Consider the following 14,877-nt stretch of genomic DNA (forward strand, 5'->3'; position numbering starts at 1 on the left):
AAGTAGAATAGGTCCCATGGAGGAAATGTCACTGCAGCTGTCCTGTAATCCACTGCCCGGCACCAGTCCTCCTGAACATGCAATGCCGCTAAAACATAGTGGCAGAAGTAGAGGTCGCAAGGCTGTGTGCGAGCCTTGCGATTCGAGGCACCAAGACGGCAGCATGTTGACCTGACGTCATATGAATTTACCTTTCAAGAACATGAGAACCTGGCAAGCAGGTTCCCGAAGGTTTTCTTGTGCACTGCTCAAGCTGGACGAGCAGCGTGAGAGACGACTTGTGCACATTCGATCAAGTCCGGGCATACATCCGCTGCTCAGCGTAATGTCTACATGATGCCTATTCTCGCTTACTGAACCTAGCTCCTTTTCTACGACCAGGGTACCTGCAGAGATCGTCATAGCCACACCATGTCCTTCATTGACGAGTAAGTCGTTCGAAGATCCGTGAGGTCGACTCATCTAATTCCTTTGCCGTATAGCGACCTACGCAGGGTGGATGCTGCGTTGGACAAGTTTCAACTCAGAGAGGCCGAGGAAAGGGTGGTGTCCACCGCAGCTGCAGCCTCAAGTGAGGATCCCCGGACATCGCAACTCAAGGCCGTTGTCCGAGCGTTATCCACGACTTCCAGCTCCAGACCCCTCATCCGCCGCACCCGACTGCGCACTCTGCTAGGTCAACTTGCCAAAAGAGATGGAGAGCAGGTCAGCGCCGAGACCGCGTCGCCTGCCATCGCCAACCTAGAATGGGTTGCGACGGGCAAGGCGACAGCCCAAGTCTATGGCCTGATCCTGAGTTCGCTTCTGGACCGCACAATTCCACTCAGCGAGTCAATATGGTACTGGGACGACCTGCTGTCATCTTATGCGAATATTGTCCTCTACACCATCCAGACCTCTCCTCTGAAGTTCTGGCAACAGGCAAAAGAAGTCTACGCGGACGCGCGCCACAAATTTAGACAAGGTCAAGTGCTTCAGACGTCCGCCCGTGATGCGACCAGGACCGTTACAGACAGCTGGCGAGAGTTCTACGCTCTTGTCCAGAACAGCGTCCAGGAACGATCACTCGCGCAGGCCCAGACGAAGATTTTATCGCCCTTCTCCATCGCCCGTGTCGAGGTCAGGAGGAACCTTGACCATATTCGGTACCTCAGGAAGACCAATGCGGCAACCATTGGTAGGCTGGTTCGGGAGTGTCTGGTCTTCGCGGGGCCTCCGGAGGACCGCAAACGGGGTGCATTGGTGCAGCAGCTAGACCCCGAGGACGATGACTGGCAAACGACGATTGCGCGAACGGCATATTTGCTCGATATTTCCACGAGGGCCACGCAGGAGGACGAGGAGGACTATACTTCCATTGACCCGCAATCAGCCTCTTCCGCCCAGGTGGCCGACCTGCTGCTCAAGGTGTTGGACCAGCGGCTCCCCAAACAGGAACAAGAAGCGAACAAGCTGAGCTCGAGCTATGGCAAACCCTCACGACTCGTCCGATATTGGATCCCTGGTGTGGTGCTCTTACTGTCCGGAAGCACGCTGCTTCGAATATTCGTCAACCGACGTGCAGAAATACTCCAATGGTTCCGGGAACTGGGGCAGACGACCATCGACTTCTGGACGAACTGGGTGGTTGAGCCCGTCAAGAAGCTCATTGGCACGATCCGCCACGAGGAGCAGAGCGAGATTGCCATCCAGAGCCGGGATAGCCTGCGTGCCGACCGCGAGAGTCTGGAACGGATGGTCGTCGACTTTGCTGTGCAGCATCCTGAAGGTGGCCAGAATTTCACCGAGGCACAGGTCGCCGAGATCAGAGCGAAAGTGAAAGAAGGGGATCTTACGCCTGTGCTGAAAGCATACGAACGAGAGATGCAAAGTCCGATCAAAAACGCCATTATGGGCGATCTGATCCGAACATTGCTCATCCAGGTGCAGAAGACGAAAGTGGATGTCGAGGTTGCCATTGGCGGGATTGATTCGATACTCAAGAGTCAAGAACTACTGTTTGGCTTTGTTGGCATTGCGCCTGGTGTGTTGATCTCATACGCCCTGTTCCAATGGTTCGCGAGCACGTTTGGCGGCCGACGTGGTCTCCAACAAGGACAACGGAAGGGGGAAGCAATTCGGCTCATAAGGTTCGGTGACCTCCCTGCGCCCCCATGATCCCCTACTGACAGTGGTCGAACAGAAACATTGATCGTACCTTGACCTCTACAGAGCTTGACAACGAGGAGGGCATTATTTCCGAAGAGCATCACGGGTTACTTCTGTGCGAAGTCCACCTGTTACGTCAACGTGTTTCACAAGTCCTGCCGAGGAACGTTATGCGGGATTTCCTCGAGGACCTGGATGATCTGTTGGATGTCAAGCAAGGGGTGAACCGGCAGGTCCAGGCATTGAGAAGAATAGAGTGGGTGTATGCCAAGTGGTTGAGATGAGGCTCCCCGTACCAGGCGGACAGTCATGCCAGCCTCATGTATAATAGAGGAAGATGAATGCATCAGAGAGAAAATCGTGTTCGTGCAGGATGGGTAGATGCGGTGGTTGAAGGCCTTAGGCGACTCGCTCCTGCACCTGGAACGGCAGCCTATTTAACTACAGTAAGCAGCACGTGGCCCCGTTGCCAGTGTCAACCGCGACAATGGCATCATTCTCGGCTTTACTGCGGGCGTTGTGGCGTTGAGATTGCCTACGTCTGATCCAACGTGCAACATCCAGACCCTAAATCCAGAACCCAGATCCCGAATCCGAGCGACATCATCTGTCGCATCTCTCTACCTTCACCATCCTCATCTACGGTGTATTCTCTACTGCTGCCTTGAGCTCAAGAAACCGATACCGTTCACCAATTTCAACGGTGTCGCTGCCGCTGACTGCCTGCTGTTCATCATACGCCGCACCATCTCACCACCTGCCACGAAGCATTAGGCGCTTCACTTTCAGCGTTCGACTTCCTACGCAGCCCGCCACCGTCAGGAACCACAACCGTCCTCACTGAGTGATCACGACCCTCGCTCTCCCACCCCCTTCTTCCGGCACATAGACTGTCGCCATGGCAGGCCAACGGAATTACGACTTTCTAGTATGTTGCGCTGCACCTTACACCGCCGCATGCAGAATCATGTTTGTCTAACCCACACTCTCCTTCACAGATAAAACTCCTCCTGATCGGCGACTCGGGCGTCGGCAAGTCCTGCTGCCTGCTGCGCTTCTCCGAAGACAGCTTCACGCCCAGCTTCATCACCACCATCGGCATCGACTTCAAGATCCGCACGATCGACCTGGACGGGAAGAGAGTCAAGTTGCAGATATGGGACACGGCCGGCCAGGAACGCTTCCGCACCATCACAACCGCATACTACAGAGGCGCCATGGGGATTCTACTGGTGTATGACGTGACGGACGAGAAGAGCTTTAACAGTACGCCCCCTCCACTGACAATCCCATCCCGCGCGCACAATTCTCTGACTCCTCACAGACATAAGGACATGGTTCTCCAACGTCGAACAACACGCCTCGGAAGGAGTCAACAAGATCCTCATCGGCAACAAATGCGACTGGGAGGAGAAGCGCGCCGTCTCGACGGAACAGGGCCAAGCGCTCGCCGACGAGTTGGGCATTCCGTTCCTCGAGGTCTCGGCAAAATCGAACATCAACATCGAAAAGGCCTTTTATTCGTTAGCGAGCAATATCAAGAAGCGGTTGATTGATAGTTCGAAGGAGAGCGGCGGTGCTGGAGTCGGCGGCCAGGCCGGTGGGCCGGGCGTCAGCGTCACGCCGAACCACGGCGTCGGGGGTGGCAAGTGTTGTTAGGCGTGCGTTATGCAGAGGAGCGACGACAGGCAGGCGCGCGAGGGTGCCAGCGCATTCTGCGGCCAGCATGGATATCAAGACCCTCAGACAGGCGCGACTCTTCACCGTTTTGACCATTCCCACAATCAGCTTCCATCCGCACCCGCGCCCGCACTCACACACCAAATATTCAGGCCGCACTGTCTGAGATTGACTCCTGCGAACCTGTGCCTCATCACCAGTGGGGACTCTACCGCAGTAGATTGAGGGCCAGGTGGACATTTGTCTTTTGACATCGAGGATGCTTGACGCCTCCTCACCCCAACATCTCTTCTAGTAATCTTGGGCACGGCATGGGTCTACAATCGGCGTTAGGGAAACAAGGGGTACCTACTCATCAAGTTTTCGCTCTCGGAATGAGGATTTTTTTCATGTCCAGGGCTTCTCGAGCCGGCAGACAGGCAGACAGACAGGCGGGTGGACCTGACGTAGGAGGAGTGCTTGACTGTCGTTCCTGAACATGAGCAGGTACTTGGTACCTTGCGAGTAGATGAGCATTTATCCGCAGCAATCGAATCCGTCCTGTCCTGTCCTGTCCTGTCCTGTCCAGTCCAGTCCAGTCCAGTCCAGTCCGCTCCTGCTTGAGCTGGACAGGGCCGCAGGTGGATGTATCCTTTCTCCCTCTCCCCCTCTGTGTGTTGAGCGTCCGTTGTCTTGATCTCCACTTTTGAATACACGATAATTAGGCAATCAATCAATCCCCCTTGTTTAACTCGGGATGCACTGCATCATCAAAAAAGTCGCGAGGCCAGGCAGAGGGCAAGGAATACAGAACACACTCCCACGCACATATCATATCATATTAGACGGCCGAGAATGTTGTACTGGGTGCGCTGAGGAGAAAACCATGCACACTGACTCTTGAAAGCAGAACATCTAGTCTAGGTGCCGTCCAGCAGTTAATCAGGTGGGCTGGGGAGAAACGAGAGTCTGCAGAGGCCGCAGTTTTTAGCAAGGGAAGAGAGTCAGGAGTAAAACGGCAATGATTCAATACCCCGGTGGTATGCTCTCGTGGTCGTCAAGATTTGGTCGCTGATTGATGTTCACAGTGTGTGTGTGTCACTTGGATTTCAGTCCAACTTCGCCTTCCCCTCCCTCCCTCCCTTCTGGGCCACTGCCATCAAGTCAAGTCATCCGGCCGACTACTTGCCACACTCACTCGGCTGACTTGGTCCGAGGGTTGTTTTGTCTGTCCGGGACGTCGCTGCATGCTCTTGCCTTGCGCTCTCCGTCTATGCTTTCCCCGTCTGTCCGTGCCTACAGACATGCAGCCTAATATCCCACTCCGACTAGGTAGGCGCCTAGTTTCTCGACCGTGTTGGCTGCCGTGCCGGGCTGTACGGTCTCCGGGTAGTGTGTGATCAGGAGGGCTTGTTTCGTCTTGACAATCACGACGCCTTCTCGGCCCTGTCGTGACCGTCAGCTTTCACTTTATTCTACTTGGCTCGCGTGAGGGTTTCCATCTCCCCCCATCCCCCCCGGTTGGGGACGCTTGGGAGATGTTCCTTCGCGCACGACGCTGCCTACCTTCTTGCCGTATAGACTCGTGTCGTCGGCCTTGATCACAATGTACTTCTGGCCTGCGATGTGGAGGCCCGTGGACTGGACCTTTTTCGGCGAGCTGGTGTCCTTGTACGCGCCGACGATCTCTTGCAGTTCCGCGGGCGTGACTTGGAAGTTCGGCGACGTGGCCCACACGGAGGTGCCTTCGGCGTTGAAGATGGCGGCGCGGTCGACGTGGCCGGTGCCGACGAGGCTGGAGGGCAGCTGGTTAGTATGATGGGCGGTCGTCGTTGTGCTCGGGCTGGCCGTACCTGGTGTCCACGTATGCTGGACGGTAGAATTCATGTTAGTCTGGTCAATCCACCTCGCATCTTCCGGAAAGAAGGGCGTTGTGCCTCACCTTGCCAAGACATGGTCGGGGAGAGTTGTGCGGATTAGAGCCTGTCCGGCCTGTGAAGAGGGCGACGGTGGCAGATAGTGTCGGAAAGTACCTGGTAAACCGATACAAGAATCAAGCGAGGGGGTGCGGGCAAGCGGGTCGCCAGCAAAACGGCACTGACTTGCTGGTGAGGTCCGGGCCGGCGTACAGGAGGATTTCGTAGGTTGATCGAAGGCCGCGGGTACGTAGGTGGTGCGCGAAGGGGAAGATGACAATGAGGTGTAATGTGTGATGTGTGATTGTCTGATCGGAATCAACAAGTGAATGAATTGTTGTCGAGGTGGGGTCCGGCTACTTTCAAATGACTCAGAATTGGGGAAGCCTGATTTTCAAATGTCACCCCGCTATGGATCCGATATGAACATGTGCCACGCAGAAACACTGATCGTTCTATGTTCAGGTTTGCGAATTAACCCAACATGTTGACCTTGGGCGCCCACGCGAACATCGGACCTTCTCACAAATGAGATGTACACCCAATAAGCACATCGCTCAGAGCTACTCAGAACTCCGCGTTAGTCTCCTAGCCGTCGCTTCCAGGTCCTTTCGGGACATTCTCCAATTTGTCCAGAGCAGGTATGTATCCCAGCGGTGCTGCTCGGCAACCTACGCACTTCCTCTTGGCTGAGAAACACTCTCCATGGATACATCTTCTGAGGTCTTTTCTGCCATTGCCGGAGTCCAGCTCGAAGATAGGCGCGGGAAGCAGAAGCCAGGATGGAATACAGTCTGTACAATGGTGGCATACACCATGAAGCTGTGGGAGCGTCAGTTGGAGGACAAATCAAACTCGATCTCGAAAGACTTACCATCCCTCGAACACGATAAACGTGGCCTCGTCTTGCATCACATCATTGCCCCAGCCGCCAGCCATCTCGACAATCCGGTAGATGCATCGAATGAAGATGGCGAACCACGCTGAACCAACACCGAAGGCAAACAGTCGGAACTTGCGTTGCTTGATTGTGGTGGCAGACTCCGGTGTCAGGGGATGCTGTTTGTGGGCTCTCCATCTTCGCATGACATACCATCCAGCCATGCAGCCGAAGAAGAACAACGCAACCACCTGCCAAGCGATGCCGGCCATAAGTAAGTCGTCTCCGGTTTGTCGCATGGATGGGTCGTCATCGTCAGCAGTCGATGCGATGCCACCCCCAGCACCTTGCAGGACAAGCGACAGCAGATCGGCCGAGATGAAAATGTAAGTATAGAAGCGCGCTTTTATAACCGAGAATTCCTCTCCAAAGCAGAGAACCATGTGCTTCAAGGTCAGATATATGGCGGCTGAATTGAACGCCGGGGCGATTATCAGGCAGCAAATTTGAGTAATGAATCCTGCCTCGTTGAAGGGGTTGTCGTGCAAGATGATACGGCCGACGTAACCGATCGACGCACAAACACAGCCCGCCGTCAGGGCGACCATATAACTCCACGTCCTGTACCGAATACCGAGACCCAGATTGATCAGGGCAAAAAGACCAAAGAAGCCGAGGAAGAAGCCGTTGGCGCCCAAATCAGGGTAGTAGCCGTATACAGACAACTCGACAGGACAGTATTCAGTGATCTCGGTGCATGTCTCCTGGTTCCACACTGTTTCGTTCGACATGTTGAGGGTCGGGCGCCAAGGTAGGGGAGAGATGAGGTATGATATCAAAGGCAACTCGACGTTCTTGGCTCTTCTCGCCTCAAGCTGCTGGGGTGTTCTGAAAGTGAACCTCGCGGTGCAAAGTGGAGGGAGACACCTGACCTTTTATACTCCGTGATGGAGAATGCTGGAGCTCGCGAGAAGGCATCATATCTGTTTTGCTCTACGGGTACAACACACATTACCTGTCACATAATCCCTCAAAACTTGCTTCGTGGTGAGCAAGATGATGGTGTGGCTGCAGCGCTGCGCCCGGTTGCGAAGCCCCTTCATACCAGATGATATTCTTTGGCTGCTGGGTTACGATGAGCGAACAACACAGGAGTGCGGTGTATGCTTGATAGAGTGACAAAGTCGCAAATAAAGCCCAAAGCAGTTTCTCTGGCGTCATGTGGGCATGCCTGGACCTTGGCTACTACGTGGGACGCAGGCACTCAGTAAGAGAATGGTCGGCCTAACTGTGTATAGTGGTAGAGCTGAAATACGAGACATGGTGAGAATCATTGTGACTGCGGCTGGAAATATCTATCGCCCGTATCTCGTATTTAGTGGCACCGTGGCATACGAGACATTGAACACGCCTCGAACGTGACGTGAAAAGCAGGAACGGAAGATCGTTGTTGCTCTCTCGCAGCTCACTTGTTCTTCCCGTTTCCTTCGTGCTGTCCTGTTGGCAAAGCTGCAATGGTCTGGGCCGTCCTTGGGCAGTCTACATCTTCTAACTGCTCTGTGGCTCATCCCAGACCCATCGTCATTTCTTAAAACACAATACAGTCATAGACCAGAGAGAGAACAGACCAGCCACCAAGCCTGCCTCGCCGAACTCTCTGGCGACATATTCGCACCGTGGTTGCCTGAATATTCTAACCTGAAGTAGCGATGGCTTGCGACGGGCTGCATGAGGCTAGGCATTGGCGAAACTTTCCACAACCTAATGTATGTATGATCCACGCGAACGTGTCGTTTCCGGCGCCACATATGCAACCTCTTCTACTGTGTACGGCTGGCAGCCGGGCGACAGGCAATTGTCACATTCGAGAAACCTTAAGCCTTCCATCTCTACCCGGGCGTTTCATGCCCAGGGAATCAGGCCCTGCAACACAATCTCCAGGCCTAAACGTCTAGGGCGCGTCTCGCCGGCTCTGTCCCCAATGATACTTGCTATTGGTCTAGCAGTGCATTCCCCTTCAGATCCGGCGACGACATCGCCGTGGCTGACGCGGCGTTAAGCATTGGCTCGCTAACTCGGAACTGTGCTGCCTAACGACCGCCATGTCTATATATCGTGGCATTTACGGGAGCGGCTTGCGATAGGACACGTCGGAACACAGTCTCCGCTATTGGTTCCTTCTCTGGCCCCGTCTTGAGTCAAGGATGGTGTACCACGGCCCTAGCGCCGGCTGCAAGGCATGTCGAACTCGGCGTGTGAAAGTGAGTTCGCAATCTGCCCTAGCGATTTGCATGGATTGATTGTCAATACTAAGTGCACAGTGTGATCAAAGGAAACCATCGTGCAACAACTGTATTCGACGCCGGGCTGTGTGCCCCGGATACGGGGATGTATTTGATGGCGCGCACCGAAGTCAAAACAAGGTAGTGATACGCAGAGTAGAGAAGCAGAACGCTGCGAAAGACGCAGATTCGGCTAGCAGCACTCCAGGTAGCGACTTATCGCTGGAGATCTCGCCAGCCACCACTTCGACATCTTCGAATGACTCGGCTACAACCAAACCACAAGGTCCGCTCCAGTGGATCATCTATTCTGCGACCCCGGAAGAACATGGAGAAGGTTACAGCAAGACACTGCAGCTTGGGAAAATTCATCCTGCAAGGCTCTCGAAAATCGATCCGAGCGCTACTCACATGTCGATTCCTGATTCATTGAAGCAAAGTCCCGAGGATGCCTCTGTGAATTTCTTCTTCCGCTTCTACACGGGAACCATCGACGACCCCCAACTTCACCATTCTTTTGCACTACTATGGCAGCCACTGTATCTTAGGTCATCTGCAAACTCGCCCTTGAGACTTGCAACAGCGGCAGTGACGGTCAACATCACCATGATGTGGAGCTTCCAAGGCTGTGATGCTCGCCCAGCACGCAAACTATTCACCGAGGCCATAGCGGCGACGCGAGAAGCAATCAACAACCCTACAGAGAGAGATATGGATGAACTTTTGATGACCATATTGCTCTTTGACCTCTACGACTCTCTCTTGCTGCATTATGTACGTAATCCCCCCACAAACTACGGCAAGCACAAGGACGGAGCACTGGCTTTGGTCAAACATAGGGGATTGTCCAACTACACCTCCCTCGTTGGTAGGGCCCTCACCAATGCCACACGACACAACTTCCTCGACTACTCCCTTTCCCACCGACTCCCAATGCCAGTGGGATCACAGGAAATCTTCTCCCACCCAGCTATTGGCGAAAGCAGAGCAGCCCAGCTCGACGTGCTAACAATCGAGACCGTCAACGCTCAGGCCCGTCTCTGGGCCTTACGCCGCGACGTCTCGTCTACAATGACGAGAACACAGCGTACAAAAGCGTACGAGGACCTTATTGCCGACGCCATCCGCATTGACGAGCTATTCATGACGTGGAAACGTGCCATCACCTGCCGCGACTGGCTACCACTATTCGTCTCTCGTGAGGAGGTCCCGCCGTCCATTTTGGGAGCAGGCTTCTATGGCACCAAATGCGCAGTATGGAAAGACTTGGCCGCAGCTGAGATGTACAATCTGCATGCCTTGCGCCGGCTTTTCGTGCTCCAGATGATCCGCCAATCCCTTGCCGACGAGCCCACACTCCTGGCGGAAACCAATTATCGAACATACCTGGCCAAAGCCAACGCCGCGGTCCAATCACTCGTCGACTGCATCTGCGAGACCATCCCATTCCACCTGGGCGACACGGTCGTGCCCACCAACCCGCTATACAGCTCCGAAGTCGCGATGCCCTGCAAAATCGTGAGGGACCCGTCGACGGGAGAACCCCGCAGCATCCCAGATCTCGAAGGCAGTGACTTCAGGATGAGGGCCGCTGCGTCGGGCGGCTGGATGGTCTTTTCCCACCTCGTCGATATCTACAGGCTGGCCGAGCCGGAGGATGACGCCGAGCCCATCGTGTTGAGAGCCGGCCAGCTGGACTGGATCAAGGGCCAGATCAAGAGGCTGCAGACCACGTTTCTGTACTGCGACCCCCTGTGGTAAGTCTATGCTTAAGCTAGTCGGAGGGTTCTGCGTGCTTTCTTATTGCGCGCGAAACGCTTCAAATACCTACTACTGGACGTACTGTGCGGCGACGGGCTCACGAACATCTGCAGGTTCCAACGCATTCCTTCGCGGGAGGCGCCAGCACCAGCATCAACACCAGCAGCAACAACACGAAGAACAACATGAAGTATCACTTGGAAGTCGGGTTCGGCCAGGTTTGGCAGTGTATGGCTGAAAGAAGAGTGGGAAGAACGTGACAATCAATGCCTGCAGACAAACCTAGGCAAATTGGTCCTGCTCCTCTTCAATGTCTGGGAGCTCGCTCCCAAATGTAGCCAACCCTCAAGGCACACACCACGGTCGCCTCCTCTCGCACCGAGGATGTGTCCTCGTACGGTTGACATACGACTTGCTTAGGACATCTGCTCTCTGGCTCCTTCTGCTAACCAGCAAGGTCGAAGAACATTCCGGATACCCAAGACCCCAGATGCAGAGAAACATGGCTCTTCCGATCGACTAGATGCAGATTCTTCTTATCTCGCGCTCCTCAGAAACTCAACTACACCCCGGCTATACCCTACTAACTCGGCCAATCGTCTCTCCTCTTCCAGCATGACGTCCCGCCAGGTCATGACTGCGCGTCTCAGCTCGTCCGCTTCAGACACGAAATCGCCATGCACGCGCAGAAACACATTCATCCAGGTATTCACTAGCTCAAAAGATTTTCGTGCGCGGAGCTGGGTAGTAAGGAAGCTTATGAACGCAGGCATCTCGGAGAGGGCGATCGAGCGGATTTCAAGGTCTGCCGCCGAGGGTGGTAGGGCGGAGAGGTATGTCGCAAGGGCGGCGGGGTCGCGTTCAGCATCTTGGGAGAACTTTTCAAGGAGAGGGGAGAGATCGCTACCAGAAGAAGGGAGGGTCGATACGGCCATGCGGGAAACCCGAGAGCGCTCGGCTTCATCGACGGCCTTGGGAGCCGGATCAGGTCCATTGATATTGGGCGTGCCATTACCGCCGTTGACGAGGCTTGCGGACGTGCCCAGGAAGAATGGCGCGGCTTTGGGCTTTTCGGGAGGTTGGATGGGTTTGTTCCTTGCGCGGATGCGGTCGAGGTTCAGAAGCGTCTGCCACCGGGATTGAGGCTGGAGGGAGAGTGTGAGGAGGGATTTGTCCAATTGATCGAGTTCCGAGGAGAGATCGATGCCGTCGACTAGGGCTTGTTCTGCCTCTTCCGCAGCCACCCCGGGTTCGTCAATGGCCTGAAGTTGACTCGCCGCGTTGAATGCGGCAGGCGTCTGGCTGAGGTCGATGATGCCCTTGACGTCGTCGATCTGTCGGGTCGGCACGTGCGTAAACAGAGCCTTGTTCGTCCAGATGAAGATCCCTGAACTCCCCGCGTGGGTCGTGGCGAGGAATTCGCCCGTGCTGGAAAACGCCATGTTTGTGCACGTCGCGGCTGTCTTGAACGCGTCGATCAGATGGCCCGTCGCAAGATCGAACACGCGCACGACAGAGTCCATCGAGCCCGCGACGACCCAGCGCCCATCGTGCGAGAAGCAATAATCGTAGATTTGACCGGTACAGCCCCACAGCTCGCGGACGACCTTGCGCGCTTCGATGTCCATGACGCGAATGCACAGGTCGTCGCATGATATCGCTAGGAGTCCAGACACGGGATTATATCGTGTCGCGGTCGGGGCGGCATCGCCAAAACTTTTTCGTTCGAGGATCTTCCCAGTGGAAAAGTCCCAGAAGATGATTGTCCCATCCAGACTGGCAGTCACCATGGTACGGTTCAGATTGTCGACCACGATGCCGGTAACGGCGGCTCGGTGGCCACGAGGTATAGCGGTTAGATGCTCTGGATCTGCTTGTTGTGGTTGTTGTTGTTGTTGCTGCTGTTGTTGCTGCTTGAGCTGCTTGGCTTGGGCGGGCGTGAGGCGCGGGGGGTACCGTTGTCGATGCGCGCCAGACTGTAAATTGAACATATCCAGACTGCCACCCGCGGAGCCGACGACGGCAAAGGTCCCGCATGCGGTTATGGCGACGCTGGTAACTGGTTTGTGATCGCCCGTTTCAAAGGCCCATCTGCCTGCTTTTTTGCGTCCCCAGGACCACGTCCTCGCGACCTTGTCGTCGGAATGGGCTGTAATGACGCTTTCCCAACCGGTCATTCCGGATTCTTCGGCGCTGACGTTCTTCGAGTTGGACCAGACTCGGCCCGTGACCGAACCCATCCCACCGTCTCGATTGAGTGAGCAGGCCAAGTCGATGATGGGTGGTGCTTTCAAGTCTTCTACCGCGGACGTGTCGTCCGTGAGGAGACCTGATTTTTTCGCCTTGTGCCTGATGGAGCCTTGACTGAGTTCTGTACTTTGGCCGTCTCGGCGAAGCGAGAAGCCCCAGAGACTGCGGTCCTGGGATGCAGACAAGAGCCACTTGCCCGTTGCATCCGAGCCGTCTGATGCTGCGGGGAGGAATTTGAGTCTTGTGATGGAAGCGGCGTGTCCGCTTCTGTGGTGGAGAAGACGCGGAGTCGGTGAGAAGGGCGTCTCGTCGAATACCCATGATTTGAGGGCGTTGTCCAACCCTGATGAAACCAGGACGGGTTGCCCGGGGAGAAATTCAATTTTGCTCACGCCCGTGCCTTGGCCCAAGCTGGAGGTCTCGTGGGCTCCGCGGACGACCCCAACCACTTTACCGCCACGATTGAGATCCCAAAGCGTGATGTCGCCGCTTTCGATGCTGGAGGTGGCCATGATTCCCGCTTTCCGGCCATCCTCCCCAGCACCCATACCGTCTGTTCGGAACGTGATGGAGGTTATTGGCTTCCGGTTGTTACTGTGGCGCAATTCCAGAACTACCTCGTCGGCTTCGACGTCAATGATATTGAGAGAGCCATCGGCGTAGGATGCGGCCAGTAATCCAATCGCCGGAGCGGGAGCAAGGGCAGTGACAGCTCCGGATCGTGCAGATAGCGGGAGAATCGTGTGTACCAATCTTCCTGTACTGACGTTGTAGACTTCAACCGAACCATGTTTTGTCCCGACAAAAATCTTGTTCAGAAATGTTGGCAGAGTACAGACTTGGCCGGTCAAGGATCCTCGCGACCCAGTACTGATCGAAGTGTAATGCTCGAACGACTCGGTTTTCCACACTTCAATGGATTCTGTCCCGCATCCGACAATCCAGGACCCGAAGACGATCAGTTGGCGTATCTCCTGCGGGTGGGTATGCTCGATGTCCAGTTCTGCAAGCAGCTGCCCTCTCTTGAAAACCCACAGTCCTCGGGGCTCTTTCGGCTGCGAGCCTCCCCAGGCGACGAAGATTCGGTCCCGGTAGGCGAAAGTCGCAGTGATAGTGCCGGGACATTGCGGCCGGGTGAGAAAGACGAGGTTTAGCCCTCGGCGCAGGTCGTATGTTTGCAGCGAGGTCCCAGTCGAGGTGGTGATCTGGAAGGTCGTCTTACCCAGAGGAACCGAAGTAAAAGGCACGTTGGTGGGCGAAACTAGTCCCAAGGTCTGGAGAGGGTGTGTCAGTAGAAGATCCGATCAGTAGTGTGATAGACTGACTCTGAATGGAGCGAACAGCCTTGAGCTGATCGCTGGCCTCTTTCCGGTGCCATCCTGGTCTCTCCGCTGTCGCTTCGCAAGTGGAAGCTCAACAGCCTCGTCCATTGTGAGGTTTGCCCAGGTGATCTGGCCGTCACAAGCGGGACATACTTATATGGCTGTGGAAGGGCGCAACTGCCATTTCTGGCCGCCAGTGATATTTTTTTCTCGATCCGACGCGAGGCTGAAAAACTCACCGCCCGGCAGAAAGACAGGGCCGCCAATGACGTGCATTGAAGGCTTTGCAGGTGCCCTAACAGTGCCTAACCAGGCAGCCTAGGCCAATGCCAGTTAAAGGACGCCCTCCTGGTCACTGCTGGGCATCCCACATTCCAGGCGGGCCCCTCGTCAATTAGAGCCACGTCCCCCACTTACTCATCAGCTCACCACCCAAAATTTCCGTCATCAGCTTCGACTGACTGTTGCTGCTTCAATGGGACCCACGATCCGACGACGGTGCTTGCCCTGGGCAAAGATGACACCGCATTGATAGGCAACGTGCGGCTTCTCTTTCATCTTCTCTTCACATTCGACACATGTTTTCTCTAAGTTCGATATCCGCCGAGATCAGGTCACCGCCACCAGCCGTTCTTCCTCTATATTGTCATTCCTTGACC

The 14,877-nt window shown here is 55.2% G+C and overlaps 6 protein-coding genes across 6 annotated transcripts; 3 read left to right on the top strand and 3 right to left on the bottom strand.

The window, feature by feature from the left end:
• Nucleotides 1-411: 411 nt before the first annotated feature.
• On the top strand, nt 412-2,432 carry A1O7_05649 (uncharacterized protein; the record flags this gene model as incomplete). The annotated part of the gene is made up of 3 exons (XM_007759657.1): nt 412-428; nt 483-2,129; nt 2,183-2,432. The coding sequence occupies 3 exons, from the start codon at nt 412-414 to the stop codon at nt 2,430-2,432; spliced, it is 1,914 nt and encodes a 637-aa protein (XP_007757847.1).
• A 614-nt stretch (nt 2,433-3,046) lies between these two features.
• Nucleotides 3,047-3,807, top strand: A1O7_05650 (GTP-binding protein ypt2; the record flags this gene model as incomplete). The annotated part of the gene is made up of 3 exons (XM_007759658.1): nt 3,047-3,076; nt 3,147-3,414; nt 3,473-3,807. 3 exons carry the CDS (start codon nt 3,047-3,049, stop codon nt 3,805-3,807), a joined length of 633 nt encoding a protein of 210 aa, XP_007757848.1.
• Nucleotides 3,808-5,118: 1,311 nt separating this feature from the next.
• On the bottom strand, nt 5,119-5,762 carry A1O7_05651 (uncharacterized protein; the record flags this gene model as incomplete). Its single annotated transcript, XM_007759659.1, has 3 exons — nt 5,119-5,253; nt 5,374-5,660; nt 5,750-5,762. 3 exons carry the CDS (start codon nt 5,760-5,762, stop codon nt 5,119-5,121), a joined length of 435 nt encoding a protein of 144 aa, XP_007757849.1.
• A 632-nt stretch (nt 5,763-6,394) lies between these two features.
• Nucleotides 6,395-7,394, bottom strand: A1O7_05652 (uncharacterized protein; the record flags this gene model as incomplete). The annotated part of the gene is made up of 2 exons (XM_007759660.1): nt 6,395-6,545; nt 6,598-7,394. 2 exons carry the CDS (start codon nt 7,392-7,394, stop codon nt 6,395-6,397), a joined length of 948 nt encoding a protein of 315 aa, XP_007757850.1.
• A 1,413-nt stretch (nt 7,395-8,807) lies between these two features.
• On the top strand, nt 8,808-10,646 carry A1O7_05653 (uncharacterized protein; the record flags this gene model as incomplete). The annotated part of the gene is made up of 2 exons (XM_007759661.1): nt 8,808-8,864; nt 8,925-10,646. The coding sequence occupies 2 exons, from the start codon at nt 8,808-8,810 to the stop codon at nt 10,644-10,646; spliced, it is 1,779 nt and encodes a 592-aa protein (XP_007757851.1).
• Nucleotides 10,647-11,182: 536 nt separating this feature from the next.
• Nucleotides 11,183-14,326, bottom strand: A1O7_05654 (uncharacterized protein; the record flags this gene model as incomplete). The annotated part of the gene is made up of 2 exons (XM_007759662.1): nt 11,183-14,170; nt 14,222-14,326. 2 exons carry the CDS (start codon nt 14,324-14,326, stop codon nt 11,183-11,185), a joined length of 3,093 nt encoding a protein of 1,030 aa, XP_007757852.1.
• Between the last annotated feature and the right edge of the window lie 551 nt (nt 14,327-14,877).

The sequence above is a fragment of the Cladophialophora yegresii genome (genome assembly GCF_000585515.1).
Source record: "Cladophialophora yegresii CBS 114405 chromosome Unknown aczIN-supercont1.4, whole genome shotgun sequence".
NCBI classification, from domain to species: Eukaryota; Fungi; Ascomycota; class Eurotiomycetes; order Chaetothyriales; family Herpotrichiellaceae; genus Cladophialophora; species Cladophialophora yegresii.